At 36.7% G+C, this 18,839-nt stretch overlaps 1 protein-coding gene across 2 annotated transcripts in view; it reads right to left on the bottom strand.

Annotated features, from left to right (window-relative positions):
* Positions 1-317: 317 nt before the first annotated feature.
* The window catches only part of AGGF1 (angiogenic factor with G-patch and FHA domains 1), a 46,598-nt gene continuing 28,076 nt past the window's right edge, over positions 318-18,839 (bottom strand). The window contains exons 9-14 of one of the 2 annotated variants that reach the window (XM_061187926.1): positions 10,846-10,947; positions 9,446-9,611; positions 8,227-8,309; positions 4,959-5,086; positions 2,648-2,747; positions 318-1,379 (exon numbers count right to left, since the gene is read on the bottom strand). In XM_061187926.1, coding sequence (XP_061043909.1) covers positions 1,179-1,379; positions 2,648-2,747; positions 4,959-5,086; positions 8,227-8,309; positions 9,446-9,611; positions 10,846-10,947 — 780 coding nt within the window. In that variant the 3' untranslated portion in view covers positions 318-1,178. The remainder of the gene's footprint in view (positions 1,380-2,647; positions 2,748-4,958; positions 5,087-8,226; positions 8,310-9,445; positions 9,612-10,845; positions 10,948-18,839) is intronic. The other variant, XM_061187927.1, reaches the window with a different exon arrangement.

Here is an 18,839-nt window from a genome sequence, read left to right as displayed (position 1 = left end):
TTCCTTTCCTATTTCTATATCTTGAAGACATTTCTTTATAGTAGATGAAGGAGCTATATAGTTTATATTCATTATGAGAAAAGATCAGTTCCAGCATTGATTTCCCAGCAAAAAGCTGAGAGAAAAGTTGAACAGAAAGGAAAAGAACAGTGTTAACTGGCAGAGCGGTGACACCTGCACTCAGAAAGCTGCACTGCAGTCTCCGAGAATCTGAGGTTATCCTTTCATTATTGTGCTGCCAATTTACAGAGGAAAATTCTGGCTGGTCATGAGTTCAAAGCAGACCAGTATGTTTAAATTATTGGTTCAATGAATCATTCTTTTTGATGTTATAATGTTTTTTATTGCATTTGAAGACGTTTTCAATAAGTATCTTGAGTTTGAGGCCTTGGCTAGGTAACCCTTTTGCAGTAGAAATCAGATTTTTCTGGCACAACTCCATTGCCAGCAATGGGATTTATCAAAACTACAAATGCCAGCACACTGAATATTTCAATACTGTACTCAATTGTTCATATCTAAATATTTCAGCTATGAAACAAACCAAAGGTAAATGCTTAATATATAGTACAAATCAACAGATTCTTCACAGAAGAAAACAATGAGACTGATTTTCTACAACATGTCAGCTGTTCATTAGTTCTTCAATAATATTACTTGGGTTATTTCAAATATAATAACATTTATACACCACTACCCATGTTTTCTCAACATTTTCTACCTAGGTCCTAAAGGGCATAAACAAGGATGTATATAGTCAGAATTGTTTTTATAAACTTTCGATGTTTCTTTTGTTATGCATCGTACAATAATGAATATAAGGAGACAAGGACAAATGTACATTTAAGTTAGTGGTTACATGAATTTTGCTTATATGGCTAGTTGCTTATATGGGTCTTGCAAATGACAAAATAAAGTAACAAAGCTTGATAAGCTCATCTGTGCCCTGTGAACTTTAGTCCACTCACAGCATAACTTGATTCAGTCACTATTTATTAGCTTTTAAAAATGTTTTTTAAAAACTGCAAACCACACTTTATTACACATTTCTGAATCAAGAGGGGGTAAACTGTGACACGGCTCCCTCATGCCACTGACTCTTTTGGAGAGAAAATTTCTGCAATTAAACAAGAGTTTCCAAATTCTATAAAAAAGCTTTTGTGTTCTATGACTGACCTTCACTCTACAGTCCCTTTGACCCAAGGCACAGTCCCTGGTGCATCTTTTTGAGATTTAGTTTCGGGGAAGTTTTCAGCAAACCTCTCTCGTGCTTTCTCCCAGTTCTTTTTGCTCTTGTTTTGGAGAAGGTGAAGATCTTCAACTGAAGATGGCTTGCCTGTCCCCAAGCCTGCATGTGTTCGCCGAAGTTGAAGCTGGATCTGTTACCAAAAGTTAAGAAGAGAACTTACTGTAGTATCTAAACACACTGAAATCTGCTGTATCCAATTTGGTACTTTAACTATAATTCTTTGAATTAGAAAAGATTGATGCATAAGAAAAAACTGTCAAATACATCAAATACATACAGGAATAAATACATGATTATACATGGAACTTAAGCTCATTTTTCTACATTGTCTTGCTTGTCAATAAGTACAGTTGACTCTATAGAAAACAGAATGCTCCTTAAATAGCAATCACCAAATTTCACTGAGATGCTGCAGAATCAATCTGTCATCTACTCTAACGAGAAGTAAAAGCAATGGATGTATTTAAACCTACAGTCCAAGCCTCACCTAAGTAAGTGAACAGGTAAGTTAAACATTAAGAGTCATAAAAAGAGAACTTGTTTATTTTCATAAAAGGAGGGGAGGAGTTCGCATTATTATGAGAACCATTATAAGCCACCAGTTACTGAGTGCCTAATATATGTCAGGCACCATCCTAGGGGCTTTATGTTCAGACATCCCTGAAAGAGTCCTCATTATCCCCATTTTTACATATGAAAACTGAAATCCAAACTTGCCCTAAGTCGCACAGCTAGTGATAGAACACATATTCTAACCTGACTACAAAACCCATGTTCATCCCACTCTACCTCAATGAAATGAGAAAATTTACATTGAACTCACACTGATGCACCCATTATTTTTTTAGGTACCAAGTAATCAAGAAAGTTCTTTGATCATATTACTACTTTGTAAGGTTTTTGTGAAAGAGAATCTGAACCTCCAATGAACCATGGGACTATAGAATTAAACCACTGTATTGTTTTCCAGACATGATTCTCTCTATTGCTTGCTACATGCTCTGAATCTTGAACCTAAAACAGATTCTCCAGCTAGTAGAGTCTGCCTGTTCGTAAAGTAACACTGTGATTGCTCTTGCATGTTAGGACAAGGCACAGTAGAGAAGTCAGTAAAAATAACTAAGACACAGAAGAACTTCTGGCTCAGGAAATAACATTCACTATCCTAGTCTGATGAAGGAAAAAACTCTAAAAGAGCCTTCCTAAGAACTTTACAAACAAAACAAAACAAATCATAAACACATATATTTGGTAACTGTGATTGCCACAAAGGTAGTAATTATGTCTCTTTTTGCTTGCTACAATACTCCTAGCACTTAAGGCAACACCTGGCATATAGTAAGTACAGTAAATATATCCGTTACAAGAATAAAGAATGAAAGAAATCTCGAGTCTTACCGGAGTTTTCATTCCTCCACCGTCCTTCCCTAGGCCCTCTCCTTTTTTCCAACCCATCTTTTCCAACATCTTCCGACCTTTATTGCTATCAGTAATTTCACTTTAGAGAAAAGTAAGATGAGAGTTGATTTCTAAAAGACCATTTAAGTCACATTTATAATAAATTCATGAAATAAAAATAACTGGTATAACTACTTTAGAAACTATTTGGCATTACCTAATAAAGTTGAAGATACACAAATTCTACTCCTACATATACTACTTAACAGAAAAAGGAATGTTTTGCAGCTAAATCTAACAATAACCACAAATTAGAAACAATCCAGATGTCCGTCAGTGGTAAAGTGGATAAACTGTGGCATATTCATACAGAGAAAATTATATGGCAATGAAAATAAAATGTACCTAACATAACAAAGTAATGCTGGACAAAAAGAATATAGACACAAAATAAATACTAAATTATTCCATTTATTTAAAGTTAAAAAATAAGTGAAATTAATCTGATGCTGGTGAAGTCAGTAGAATAAGTTACCTTTGGGGAGGAGAGAGGAATAGTGATTAAGAGGGGACACTAGGAGGGTAGGTTTCTGGGGTTACTGATAATTTTCTATTTCTTGACCAAGATGTGTATTCTGCAATGTGTTAATCTTATGATAGATCACTGATATTGATACTTACATTTGTGAATTTAACATCAACAAAAAAAGTTAAAATAAAACGAAACTAAACCTCTCATTAACTATTTGCATTTTGTTTTATGATTTTATGGTCTGCTAATTTAAGGGTATTTTAATTTTATGTTCTATCACATTGTCTTTTCAGTTCTACAAAATATGTAAATTAGCTCTTCAATAACGATAACCCAAGCAATGTCAGACCAATGGATTTCATTTTTCATTTCTGTCTTCTAATTTAACTGTAATACAATCTTCATATTCTCTAGCAATTATTTCAAAAATATTAAACCTTAAAATATATTTGTCGGGTTTCCCTGGTGGCGCAGTGGTTGAGAATCTGCCTGCCGATGCAGGGGACACGGGTTCGAGCCCTGGTCTGGGAAGATCCCACATGCCGCGGAGCAACTAGGCCCGTGAGCCACAACTACTGAGCCTGCGCGTCTGGAGCTTGTGCTCCGCAACAAGAGAGGCCGCGACAGTGAGAGGCCCGCACACCGCGATGAAGAGTGGCCCCCACTCGCCACAACTAGAGAAAGCCCTCGCACAGAAACGAAGACCCAACACAGCCAAAAATAAATAAATTAATTAATTAAAAAAAAAAATATATATATATGTATTTGTCATGTTGCTTAGCATATCTAATTTAAAATGCTATATTTCATAAAATGTGACTCCATAAATTCTCAGATGCACTGTTAGTCTATGTACCATTAAGAAAAAACTGTCACATGTAACTGTAAAATTCTATCCAAGTAGTATATCTTAGAATCAATAAAATGATAATAAGTCAAAATTTAGTAACTAATTGTTAGTTCTACATGAAAGATTTAAATGTTAACTAAACCTAGAATTTATATTCTGAGAAACAAAATGTAGCTAATATATGATTAAACGCAGAAATATAATCATTTTGTAGGCTTCAAAATTACATTTTTCATGTTTATCAATGCTACTTTACCAAGAGAAAAGAACTGGATCAAAAATAAGTAAGGGACTTCCCTGGTGGTCCAGTGGTTAAGAATCCACCTTCCAACGCAGGGGATGCGGGTTCCATCCCTGGTCGGGGAACTAAGATCTCACGTGCTACAGGGCAACTAAGCCCACGCGCCACAACTAGAGAGAAGCCTGCACCCCGCAAAGAAAGATCCCACATGTCACAACTAAGATCCCGCGTGCCACAACTAAGACCCGACGCAGCCGCCCCCCCCCCCCAAAAAAGTAAGAAAAATAGTATTTCAGGGTCAAGAACAGAAGCAGTTGAGTTCTGAAATAACTATTAAAAGTATCAGTCCATACCAATTTCTTACTAGCCCAGCCTCCTAAATATCTAATATATAAAAGTATGGTCACTCAGTTGTGTGGCTACAATGTTAGCTATGCATATATATGTGTGTTTAAGTTTGTGTGTGATAAATCTGTATGTATACTTACATATATGATCAGTAATTTTCTAGGGAATAACGCAATACCAATATTAGAGGAAAATGTAAACAGATGTAGAGTTTCCATCTTGTTCTATATTATTCCTTTAAAGGCTACCTATCAGATTATATAGCCCTATAAATCACATTACCCTATGAATGTGATTATGGTACAAAGACTGTTTCAAGCAATTAAAATTTAATACTTACGAATGAACAGATGCAGGAGCATCATCTCTTTGGAAAGTTCCTTCACTTCCGATCTGCTCCCTGCGTTTTCCAGCTCTATCTTTATATTTTGGATTCTTCAAAGCCTTTTCATCTTCGTAGTCTGTATTCTTCATAAACATGAAATATTCATTGAAGAAAACAAAACTGATAAATAAAAATATAATGTCTGTATATTTGCCTTGCTTAGCAAATATGGTTCAATGTGGTCTCCATTAAACAAACCATGACATAAATTAAGATATGATACAAATTAAGACAATTACATTATTGAATATTTCTATTCTATCCCCTTTAATATAGTGAAAATATAGTATATTTTGAATCAGTGCTGTGTACTCATATTCTCATATGAACTACAAGTGTTCAAAAAACTATGGAGAACCCCTGGGGTTGGGGGAAAAAATCTATTTCTCCTTTTCTCTAAGGAACTGAAAGTTCCAAAGGACCTAAAGTATTTTGATACTGTTCCTTAGAAGGGAAAAATGTAGAAAGTCTTTAAAAAATAGATAAAAGGAAATAAATACTCTTTTACCCTGGCAATAATAATAGCTTTTTGCTTCAATACAGCTTCATTATATGATTAATCAGTCACTCAACAAATATTTTCTAAGTAAAGAGTAAGTTATGTCCTATGCTAGGTGACAGAATGCAAAGAAATTTATAATCCTGAAGTGCAGACACACAGTCTTCAGCATGCTACAGTATGACTGGTTCAACAATTAAGGTATACACAAGATATGGCAATGGCACAGAAGAGATAGGCAATTCAGCTTGGGGTTTCAAAAGCTCCTCTTCCCCTTTGTTACTATTTGCTAATCTTTACATAAAAAGTACAACACTCATCCAAAAAGATGCTACGGACTGCTAGAGCAATGCAAGGAAAGTACCACAGAAGTTTTTACTTAATTTTGCTTTCAAAACAGAAAAATACAGACCACCAACCCTAATGGGTATTCCCCCCCAGAAAATGATGTAGAAATTGAGCTAAAATTTTTGAAAAAACATTTTATTCTCTCCTTACATATCTTCTATTTTCCTCCCAAATTAACCTCTTAACATTTTTTTCTATTATGATTTCTCTCCCTTAGTATAACAGTAACAAAAAATACAATTCTGCATAAAAATATGTTATTTTGGCAGCATCTTTTCTGACTTGTTCATAAAGTGTAAAAAACACTGGACAAATACACTTAAGACCTAGATCTTATATCTAGCTCTGTCATTTAGTAGGTAGGTGACCAGCTCTAGTTTCTCTAATGTAAACTGGCAATATTAATTACTTTCCTGGTCTACTTATAGGATTAAATGGTAATTTTTTTAAACTGCCTTACTGAGGTATAATTAACATACGATAAATTACACATAAAGTGTACAGTTACTTTTGAGATTCGTATACACTTATGAAACCATCGCAATTAAGATAACAAACATATTCATCTCCCACAAAAGTATCCTCGTCCTTCTTTGTAATCTATCCCTCCAGCCCCTCTCCCTGTGCATCTTCTCCTGTAGCCAGGCAACCACTGATCTTTCTGCCATGATACATTAGGTTTGCTTTCCTAGAATTTTATAGAATCGAAGTATATAGTATGGTTGAGTTGATCTTTGAACAACATGGGTTTGAACTCCGTGGATCCACTTATACATAGATTTTTTTTCAGTGGTAAATACTACAGTACTACACGATCTGCAATTGGTTGAATCTGTGGATGCAGAACCCCAGGTATACAGGAACTGTGGACATAGAGGGCTGAGTACCAGCTATATGCAGATTTTTCAACCAAGGTGAGAGTCAGCACACCTAATCCCCGGGTTTTTCAACAGTCAACTGTACTCTTTTTGTCTGGCTCTTTCACTCAGCACAATCATTTTGAGATTCATCCATGTTGTAGTCTGTATCAATAGCTTATGCTTTTTTATTGCTAGAATGTTTGACCATACAGAGTTAACATAGTTTGCTTACCCATTAAGGATGGACAGATGAGTTTTTGGCTATTAGAAAAAAAGCTGCTGTGACCATTTGTTCACTAGTTTTTGTATGAACATATGCTTTCATTTCTCTTGGATAGAAATGAAATACTTTGAAGTAGAATGGTGAATAATACAGTAGGTGTATATTTAACTTTTAGACAAAGTACTAAACTCTTCTCCAAAGCAATCACACCATTTATATTTTCACCAGCAGTGTATGAGAGTTCCAGTTCCTCCACATGCCCACCAACACTTAGTATGGTCAGTCTTTTTAACTGGTTTTAAATTGCAATTCCCCAATGACTAATAATACTGAACATCTTTTCATGTGTGTATTTGCCACCTGCTTTGGTGAAGTGTCTATTCAAATCTTTTGCTCATTTTTAAATTAAGTTGTTTTCCCTTATTGAGTTTTCAGAGTTCTTTATATACTCTAGGTATAAGATACATGATTTTTATCAGATATATGATTTGCGAATATTTTTCCCAGTCTGTGGCTTATCTTTTCATTCTCTTAATCGTGTCTTTGGAAGAACAGAAGTTTTGGAGGAAGTACAATTTGTGCTTTTATGGATAGTGCTCTTAGTGTTAGATACCTTAACAAATCTTTGACTTTTTTTTAAGGTTTGCTTCTAGAAGTTTTATAGTTTTAAGTTTTAAATTTATATGTATAGTCCATTTTGAGCTCATTTTTATATGTTATGAGGTGGGGATCAAGGTTGTTGTTGTATATGGCTATCTAATTGTTCCAGCACTGATTGTTGAAAAAAGACCATCCTCTTTCCACCAAATTGCCTTCATGCCTTTGCTGAGAATCATACACACACACACACACACACATACATATATACACATTTATCTATGTATCTATCTATCTATATGGGTCTATTTCTGAACTCATTATGCTGTTCCATCAACATATTTGTTTATCTTTTTGCCAGTACTATACTGTCTTTATTGCTGTAGTTTATAATAAGTCTTGAAATCAGGCAGTATTAGTACTCCAACTGTGTTTTTCAAGGGTATCATTTTAATGCAAGTTTTTTAAAAACTAGAAATGGCTATTCCAATATAGGGTATTATCATCACTTTCCTACTCCAACCTCAACAGTTGTTGAGGTAAACAGTAAACAACTAACAGGAATTACATAGATCTCAGAATCATTCTAAATAGCTCTCGTTTTATATATATAAATGGACTATGCTTATCTACAGGCAGTTTTATACAAAACCAGATGCACAGTTTAACACATGTAACAATATTTAACTCCCTTACCTGCAAACCATATTTTACTCGTATTTTCTTTAATTCTTTTCTCCTTTCCAACTCTTTTTCCTCCTTACTTAGAGTTGGACCAACTAAAAGGAAAAATTGAGTTTGGTTTAAAAAAAACAAAACAAAACACTAAATCTGATATAATACTGTTTATTTAATTATGAAAAACTAATAGTACTAGTATCCCATCTGCAGATTAACAAAAAGTTCAAATAAATTAATATAAAAGGATCTTAGGTTGTGATGATGTCCTTTCAGCATTTTGGTAATTAAGTCTACTTGGAAAGTAAACCAAAACTCAAAGATTATAGGAATGTTTTAGATACTGAAAGAAACACTGAACATCTTAATTTTTCAATATGGTTACTGTAATAGAAACCCAAATGCAGAAACATTGTGAATTTTCCAAAGGAACATAAGCTTGTGCAAAAGAAAAATAACAGAACCCAAGATTCACGTTACTATTTAATGTGCCATACTCATTTTCATAATGTAGTATGAGAAAACAAAAAATACATAATGAACATGTATAGTTGGTATTTAAAGGAAACAAATGATGTGAAAAAAATTACTTCTTACTAGTTAAAAGTATCTTTCAATTTTTAAAGCCTTAGATGAGTGGGTTTTAAACAAGATAGCAACATTTTACAATATTATTTATTATAGAAAGTAATGGTATATACACAGATAATATATCAAACAAACTATAAGTAGGAAAGCAAATATATCAACCAATAAATCTTAATACCTTGGCCTATTATTTTCTATGTTACTATTTTACATCAGAGTTTAACTGTGGATGACTTTTTATATCAGTAAATAGATGTTAAAGGGAAACCAATCTCTATTTATGTCACAATTACTCCTTTGAAGTACATTTAGCTACCACTGCAGCGATGCTTCAAAAGCCTATAGACTGGATTAGCAGAAACAGAGCTAATGATTATCATTCCTGGTCATAAAGTAACCTAATGCTGTAATAGTACAACTAAATTATTACACAGAAAAACCAACTACAATCATAATCTACTAGTCTAGGTCTCAAATTTCAAATACATGTCATTTCTTAGTCTCATTTGATAATATTCACTTAACTATAAATGTATCTCAATAGAGTATTATATCAATTAGATATGAAGCTGGTAACTAACTGATACTTTTTTAGAACACGCAGTGAATTAAAAAGCTACCATGCCCATACACAGTATGTTTCACATACCAAAAGGTTCATCTTTCTTATCAAGACGAAGGTGAGCTCTAACCTGCCCTGGTTCACAGCCATCACAGGTATCACTGCCAGGGTGAATGTGAAAGGACAACACAGTCTCTCCAATTTTCACTTCATCTCCATGCTCAAGTACGTAAGGGTCACATTTAGTTTTGGGCTAAAGGAGAAAAAAATTACAAAACCAAACCCAAGAGAGTTACATATGGTTATTTTATTTATGTCTACTGTAAGTAATGTCTGATTATAAAAAAAAAATTTGAGATTGTTCTCAATGAGATAGACATATGCACACACATTTCCACAAAACTTGAAGGTGATGCATAATATTCTACTAGTCGAGAAGATGACAGCTGAACCAAGCAACTTCTAATTTTTTTTTTTTAGTAATTATTTTATTGATTATTATTTATTTTTGGCTGCATTGGGTCTTCGTTGCCAGGCGTGGGCTTTGTCTAGTTGCAGCGAGCAGGGATTACTCTTCGTTGTGGTGCATGGGCTTCTCACTGCAGTGGCTTCTCTTATTGCAGAGCACAGGCTCTAAGTGCGTGGGCTTCACTAGTTGTGGCACATGGGCTCAGTAGTTGTGGCTCGCAGGTTTAGTTGCTCCGCGGCATGTGGGATCTTCCGGGACCAGGGCTCGAAGCCCTGTGCCCTGCATTGGCAGGCAGATTCTTAACCACTGTGCCACCAGGGAGGCCCTCTAATTTTTATATTATCAAAATTCACTGATCTCCCCATCTCCATGCCCAATCCTATCACAGAAATACCCAACTCAAACTTCAAACAGTCTATTACCAAAATGAATAATCATCACAGTCAAAAAGATGAAGTGTTAAGGAGATAAGTGCATCATATTTCCCTTTTTCCGTCCTCTCTTGATAATTCAGTTTTATCTCATTTTTGATTCTTATAGACTAAGAATAAGACCTCCCTCCCTCACTTCCATATATTATCTTATTATGTGCTAAAACACTTTGTTACATGTTGGGATAGAAGAGTTAACTGAATAGACATAATCCCTGCCTTCAAGGAGTTTCCAGTTTAACAACATTTCCTTTAAAAGTTTAAACACACACACACACACACACACAAAAAGGATGGCCCCTAAAGTTGCTGTAAGAACATTTACTCTGCATAGCTTTAAAATGCATTTATTTCTAAATATAAGGCACAGGTACATAATTAGAAGTCAAAACTCAACAGTTAAGTATCCTCTTACTGTATACATTTTTTAGCCCTTTCTAAGAATTCCCTTCCATGTTAACACATTTGGGTGAATACCAATCTGAACTAAATGATATGCATAATAACTACGGCCCTGAGGGATAAAAAGTTTCATTTCAGTTTTTTAAAATAATGTGCAAGTATTTAATTAATAAGTATATACTCACTTGAAGAATCTGTTTTCCATTAACAATTGTACCATTTTGACTGCCTTGATCCACAAGGACATAACTTTGTAAGTCGTGGTCAAAATAAATTTCTGCATGAAACTTAAAAAAAAGAAACCAGGTAATTATAAAGTATTATACTTTTTTTTAAACCATAGATAATTTCTCTATGATAAGATGCAATGAACTTTAGTCTCTTAATAATTTAACTTTTATTATTTTTAATACATTTTTTTCAGAATACAAAAGTGTAATAATGCTCCTGGTAGAAATGAGAAGGCTACAGAAGAAAAAGTCACCTATAATTCCACCTATAATTACCATTAATAATTTAGTATGTGTCCTACCTTTTCTACTTTTATAATATAGTTGAGATTATACTATATATATAATTCGAAATAATTTTTTCACCTAATATATTTGTTCATGTTATTAAAAATTCTTAATACGAAAGGTGATTTGAAACATTCAAGGCCGACTTCTGTTTTTTCCAAATTTTCAATACTCAGAACTAATCACTCCCTTCTGTTCCACAGCACTTTGTTTATATAACAATTAATTTACATAAAGTTTCCGTATATGTGAATGTCACTGTACTGCTTACAATTATCGCTTACATTTATTTATTTTTATTTAATTAATTAATTTATTTATTTGGCTGTGTCAGGTCTTAGCTGCAGCATGCAGGATCTTCCTTGAGGCACGCGGATCTTTCGTTTTGGCGTATGGGCTTCTCTCTAGTTGTGGCGTGTGGGTTTTCTCTCTAGTTGTGGTGCGCAGGCTCCAGAGCGCTGTGGGCTCTTTAGTTTGCAGCACGTGGGCTCTCTTGTTGAGGCGCTCGGGCTTAGCTGCCCTGAAGCATGTGGGATCTTAGTTCCCCGACCAGGGATCGAACCCACATCCCCTGCATTGGAAGGTGGATTCTCTACCACTGGACCACCAGGGAAGCCCCTATTGCTTACATTTAGTTTATAATTTTCTTACCACTTAGTACATAATACAGTGCCTCACATATATTGGGCAGGTACTCAATACATGTGTATTTAACTGGATATAGAGCTGCAGAAATATTTAACTTTAAATTTCATAAACAATACATTGCTGGTGGGAATGTAAAATGGTGCAGCTGCTTTGTGGGGGGTCTGACAGTTCCTCAAAATGTTAAACAGAGAGTTACCATACAATTCAACAATTCTGCTCTGAGGTAGGCATCAAGAGAAATGAAAACATACCTCCAAACAAAAACCTGTACGTGAAATGTTCACAGCAGCATTATTCTTAATAACCAAAAAGTAAAAACAATTCAAATGTCCATCAGCTGATGAACAGATAAAATACACTGTATCTGAACAATGGAATATTATTTGGCAATAAAAAGAAATGAAGTACTGATATATGCTACAACATGGATGAATCTTGAAGACATGCTAAATAAGTAAAAATGCTAGTTACAGGGGCGGAGTCAAGATAGCGTACTAGGAGGACGGGGAATTCGCGTCTCCGCACAACTAGGGCACCTAGCAGGCACCGGTGGGGGACAACAGACACCTAAGGGGACGGGAGGAAACCCCAGCAACTGGGTAGGATGTGGGGCGTGGGGGGAGTGAAGGGGGAGGAGAAGTGGAGGCGGGACGGGACTGGCGCCCCTAAGGGGCGGCTGGGGGACGGGAAGGGATCCCACGCCAAAGGGGGAAATTGGGGAACCACTGGGAGGGCAGAGGATCAAAAGGGAGTGTAGCCAGGTTTCCCCTGCCCACTTGGGCCCCCAGGAACCTGTTCAGATCCCAGGCCTGATCCTCTGCCCACCGAGGCCCCCTCCAGCCGCACGGGTCCTGAGGAAGTGGGAGAGAGGGAAGGGGGAGCAAAAGTAAAGGCCGGACCTAAGGGACAGCACCCCTGAGGGGTGGCTAGGGAGGGGAGGAGTTCCTACACCCAGTGGGACCCACCCACGGTTAGGGGTCCAGTGGTGGGGGAGACCCTGGGGGAAACAGTGGGGGAGGGTCACAAAAGAACGGAAGGGAACGGGGCCAGTGCTTTCCCTGTCCACTTAGGCACCAGGGAGCCTGTTGGGCTCCCAGGCCTAATCCTCTGCCCTCAGAGCCTCCCTCCTGCCTCGCAGAACCCAAGCCCCATCCCCACCCCCCCACCCAGGGCCCTACCTCTGCACTCAGAGACACCCTCCAACACTTGGCCTAAACCCCACCCACACACCCTCACTCAGGGCCCTACCTCCAAACTCCGGAACTCCACACTCCAGAGGCCCTCCTTTCGACATGCTGCCTCTCCCCTTCAGCGCAGGTCCTAAGCAGAGGCCCCGCCCAATGCCTGAACATGGCCACCTAGGCCCCACCCCATGCTCAAATGTCACCCCCCACCTGCCTAGGTCCCGCCCCACCCTAAATCCCGCCCCTGTCTCTTCCACCCCAGTCTAAACTCTGCCCCCATAGCCAAGGTGCATTTTTTTCTTTTTTCTCTTTTAGATTCGGGTTCTGTTTTACCTTGTTGATTCATTGCTGTTCTTTTATATTTTTATTTTTCCTAATAGATCCTTTATTTTTCTAATTTTATTTTATTCTTTATACTTTGTTATTGTTCTCTCCTTTTGGCTTGTTCCCTGCCCTCCTCCTTTTTTTCTTTTTTCTGTTGTGGTTGTATTTTACCTTGTTGTAGTTGTTTCAATTATAGTTTTTTTTCCTAATATAATTTTTATCTTTCTAATTCAATTTTGTTTTTTATTCTTTGATACTGTACTGCTCCTTTTTTTCTTTCTTTCTTTTTTTTACCATGCCACAAAGCTTGCAGGATCTTGGTTCCCAGGCTGGAGATCAGGTCCCAGCTCCTGTGGTGGGAGCTCCGAGTCCAAACCGCTGGACTAACAGAGAACCTCAGACCCCAGGGAATATCAATTGGAGTGAGGCCTCCCAGAGGTCCTCATCTCAGCACCAAGACCCAGCTTTATCCAACTGCCTGCAAACTCCAGTACTGGACATCTCAGGGCAAACAACCAGTAAGACAGGAATACAGCACCACCCATCAAGAAAAAAAAAAAAAAAAACCGACAAAAAACTATGTTACAGATGAAGAAGCAGGTAAAAACCTACAAGACCAAATAAATGAAGATGAAATAGGCAACCTACCTGAAAAAGAATTCAGAGTAATGACAGTAAAGATGATCCAAAATCTCGAAAACAGAATGGAGAAAATACAAGAAACATTTAACAAGGATCTAGAAAAACTAAAGAGCAAACAAACAGTGATGAACAACACAATTACTGAAATTAAAAAGACTCTAGAAGTAATCAATAACAAAATAACGGATAAGTGAGCTGGAAGATAAATGGTGGAAAAAACTGCCAGGGAGCAGAAAAAAGAAAAAAGAATGAAAAGAGTTGAGGACAGTCTCAGAGACATCTGGGACAACATTAAATGCACCAACATCCAAATTACAGGGGTCCCAGAAGAAGAAGAGAAAAAGAAAGGGTCTGAGAAAATATTGGAAGAGATTATAGTTGAAAACTTCCCTAACATGGGAAAGGAAATAGTCAATCAAGTCTAGGAAGCACAGAGAGTACCATACAGGATAAACCCAAAGAGAAACACAGAAACACATATTAATCAAACTATCAAAAAATAAATACAGGGCTTCCCGGGTGGCGCAGTGGTTGAGAATCTGTCTGCCAATGCAGGGGACACGGGTTTGTGCCCTGGTCTGGGAAGATCCCACATGCCGCGGAGAAACTGGGCCCGTGAGCCGCAATTACTGAGCCTGCGCGTCTGGAGCCTGTGCTCCGCAACAAGAGAGGCCGTGATAGTGAGAGGCCCGCGCACCACGATGAAGAGTGGCCCCCGCTTGCCACAACTGGAGAAAGCCCTCGCACAGAAACGAAGACCCAACACAGCCATAAATAAAAAAAAAAAGAAAAACAAAAAAAAGAAAATAAATAAATAAATAAATACAAAGCAAAAATATTAAAAGCAGCAAGGGAAAAGCAACAAATGACATACAAGGGAATCCCCATAGGTTAACAGGTGATCTTTCAGCAGAAACTCTGCAAGCCAGAAGGGACTGGCAGGACATATTTAAAGTGCTGAAAAGGAAAAATCTACAAACAAGATTACTCTACCCAGCAAGGATCTCATTCAGATTTGATGGAGAAATTAAAATGTTTACAGCCAAGCAAAAGTTAACAGCATTCAGCACCACCAAACCAGCTTTACAACAAATGCTAAAGGAACTTCTCTAGGAAGGAAACACAAGAGAAGGAAAAGACTTACAAAAACAAACTCAAAACAAGTAAGAAAATGGTAATAGGAACATACATATCGATAATTACCTTAAATGTAAATGGATTAAATGCTCCAACCAAAAGACATAGACTGGCCGAATGGATACAAAAACAAGACCCGTACATATGCTGTCTACAAGAGACCCACTTCAGACCTAGGGACACATAAAGACTGAAAGCGAGGGGATGGAAGAAGATATTCCATGCAAATGGAAATCAAAAGAAAGCTGGAGTAGCAATTCTCATATCAGACAAAATAGACTCTAAAATAAAGACTACTACAAGAGACAAAGAAGGACACTACATAATGATCAAAATATCAATCCAAGAAGAAGATATAACAACTGTAAATATTTATGCCCCAACACAGGAGCACCTCAATACATAAAGCAAATGCTAACAGCCATAAAAGGGGAAATCGACAGTAACACAATAATAGTAGGGGATTTTAACACCCCACCTTCACCAATGGACAGATCATCCAAAATGAAAATAAATAAGGAAACAAAAGCTTTAAATGACACATTAGACAAGATGGACTTAACTGATATTTATAGGACATTCCATCCAAAAACAACAGAATACACTTTCTTCTCAAGGGCTCATGAAACATTCTCCAGGATAGACCATATCTTGGGTCACAAATCAAGCCTTGGTAAATTTAAGAAAATTGAAATCGTATCAAGTATCTGTTCCGACCACAACACTATGAGACTAGATATCAATTACAGGAAAAATACTGTAAAAAATACAAACATATGGAGGCTAAACAATACGCTACTAAATAACCAAGAGATCACTGAAGAGATCAAAGAGGAAATAGAAAATTACCTAGAAACAAATGACAATGAAAACACGACGACCCAAAACCTATGGGATGCAGCAAAAGCAGTTCTAAGAGGGAAGTTTATAGCAATACAATCCTACCTCAAGAAACAAGAAACATCTCAAATAAACAACCTCACCTTACACCTAAAGCAATTAGAGAAAGAAGAACAAAAAACCCCCAAAGTTAGCAAAAGGAAAGAAATCATAAAGATTAGATCAGAAATAAATGGAAAAGAAATGAAGGAAACGATAGCAGAGATCAATAAAATTAAAAGTTGGTTCTTTGAGAAGATAAGCAAAATTGATAAACCATTAGCCACACTCATCAAGAAAAAAAGGGAGAAGACTCAAATCAACAGAATTAGAAATGAAAACGGAGAAGAAACAACTGACACTGCAGAAATACAAAGGATCATGAGAGATTACTACAAACTATATGCCAATAAAATGGACAACCTGGAAGAAATGGACAAATTCTTAGAAAAGCACAACCTTCCGAGACTGAACCAGGAAGAAATAGAAAATATAAACAGACCAATCACAAGCACTGATATCGAAACTGTGATTAAAAATCTTCCAACAAACAAAAGCCCAGGACTAGATGGCTTCTCAGGCGAATTCTATCGAACATTTAGAGAAGAGCTAACACCTATCCTTCTCAAACTCTTCCAAAATATAGCAGAGGGAGGAACACTGCCAAACTCATTTGACAAGGCCACCATCACGCTGATACCAAAACCAGACAAAGATGTCACAAAGGAAGAAAACTACAGGCCAATATCACTGATGAACATAGGTGCAAAAATTCCTCAACAAAATACTAGCAAACAGAATCCAACAGCACATTAAAAGGATCATACACCATGGTCAAGTGGGGTTTATTCCAGGAATGCAAGGATTCTTCAGTATATGCAAATCAATCAGTGTGACACACAGTATTAACAAACTGAATGATAAAAACCATACGATAATCTCAACAGATGCAGAAAAAGCTTTCAACAAAATTCAACACCCATTTATGATATGCCAGAAAGTAGGCATAGAGGGAACCTACATCAACATAATAAAGGCCATATATGACAAACCCACAGCCAACACCGTTCTCAATGGTGAAAAACTGAAACCATTTCCACTAAGATCAGGAACAAGACAAGGTTGCCCACTCTCACCATTATTATTCAACATAGTTTTGGAAGTTTTAGCCACAGCAATCAGAGAAGAAAAAGAAATAAAAGGAATCCAAATCAAAAAAGAAGTAAAACTGTCACTGTTTGAAGATGACATGATACTATACATAGAGAATCCTAAAGATGTTACCACAAAACTACTAGAGTTAATCAATGAATTTGGTAAAGTAGCAGGATACAAAATTAATGCACAGAAATCTCTTGCATTCCTATACACTAATGATGAAAAATCTGAAAGTGAAATTAAGAAAACACTCCCATTTACCACTGCAACAAAAAGAATAAAATATCTAGGAATAAACCTACTTAAGGAGACAAAAGACTTGTATGCAGAAAACTATAAGACACTGATGAAAGAAATTAAAGATGGTACAACCAGATGGAGAGATATACCATGTTCTTGGATTGGAAGAATCAACACTATACTACCCAAAGCAATCTACAGATTCAATGCAATCCCTATCAAACTACCAATGGCATCTTTCACAGAACTAGAACAAAAAATTGCACAATTTGTATGGAAACACAAAAGACCCCGAATAGACAAAACAACTGTGAGAAAAAAAATGGAGCTGGAGGAATCAGACTCCCTGACTTCAGACTATACCACAAAGCTACAGTAATCAAGACAGTATGGTACTGGCACAAAAACAGAAATATAGATCAATGGAACAGGATAGCAAGCCCAGAGATAAACCCACGCACATATGGTCACCTTATCTTTGATAAAGGAGGGAAGAATATACAATGGAGAAAAGACAGCCTCTTCAATAAGTGGTGCTGGGAAAACTGGACAGCTACATGTAAAAGCATGAAATTAGAACACTCCCTAACACCATACACAAAAATAAACTCGTAATGGATTAATGACCTAAATGTAAGGCCAGGCACTATAAAACTCTTAGAGGAAAACATGGGCAGAACACTCTATGACATAAATCACAGCAAGATCCTTTTTGAACCACCTCCTAGAGAAATGGAAATAAAAACAAAAATAAACACAGGGGACCTAAAGAAACTTAAAAGCTTTTGCACAGCAATGGAAACCATAAACAAGACAAAAAGACAACCCTCAGAATGGGAGAAAATATTTGCAAATGAAGCAACTGACAAAGGATTAATCTCCAAGATTTACAAGCAGCTCATGCAGCTCAATATCAAAAAAACAAACAACCCAATCCAAAAATGGGCAGAAGACCTAAATAGACATTTCTCCAAAGAAGATATACAGATTGCCAACAAACACATGAAAGGATGCCCAACATCGCTAATCATTAGAGAAATGCAAATCAAAACTGCAATGAGGTATCACCTCACACCAGTCAGAATGGCCATCATCAAAAATCTACAAACATTAAATGCTGGAAAGGGTGTGGAGAAAAGGGAACCCTCTTACACTGTTGGTGGCAATGTAAATTGATACAGCCACTATGGAGAACAGTATGGAGGTTCCTTAAAAAACTAAAAATAGAACTATCATATGACCCAGTAATCCCGCTACTAGGCATATACCCTGAGAAAATCATAATTCAAAAAGAGTCATGTACCACAATGTTCATTGCAGCACTATTTACAATAGCCAGGAAATGCAAGCAACCTAAGTGTCCATCAACAGATGAATGGATAAAGATGATGTGGCATATATATACAATGGAATATTACTTAGCCATAAAAAGAAATGAAATTGAGTTAT

The sequence above is a fragment of the Eubalaena glacialis genome, chromosome 4 (genome assembly GCF_028564815.1).
Source record: "Eubalaena glacialis isolate mEubGla1 chromosome 4, mEubGla1.1.hap2.+ XY, whole genome shotgun sequence".
Lineage (NCBI taxonomy): Eukaryota > Metazoa > Chordata > Mammalia > Artiodactyla > Balaenidae > Eubalaena > Eubalaena glacialis.
Note: the sequence above shows the minus strand (reverse complement) of the source record. Positions and strands in the feature narration are given on the sequence as shown.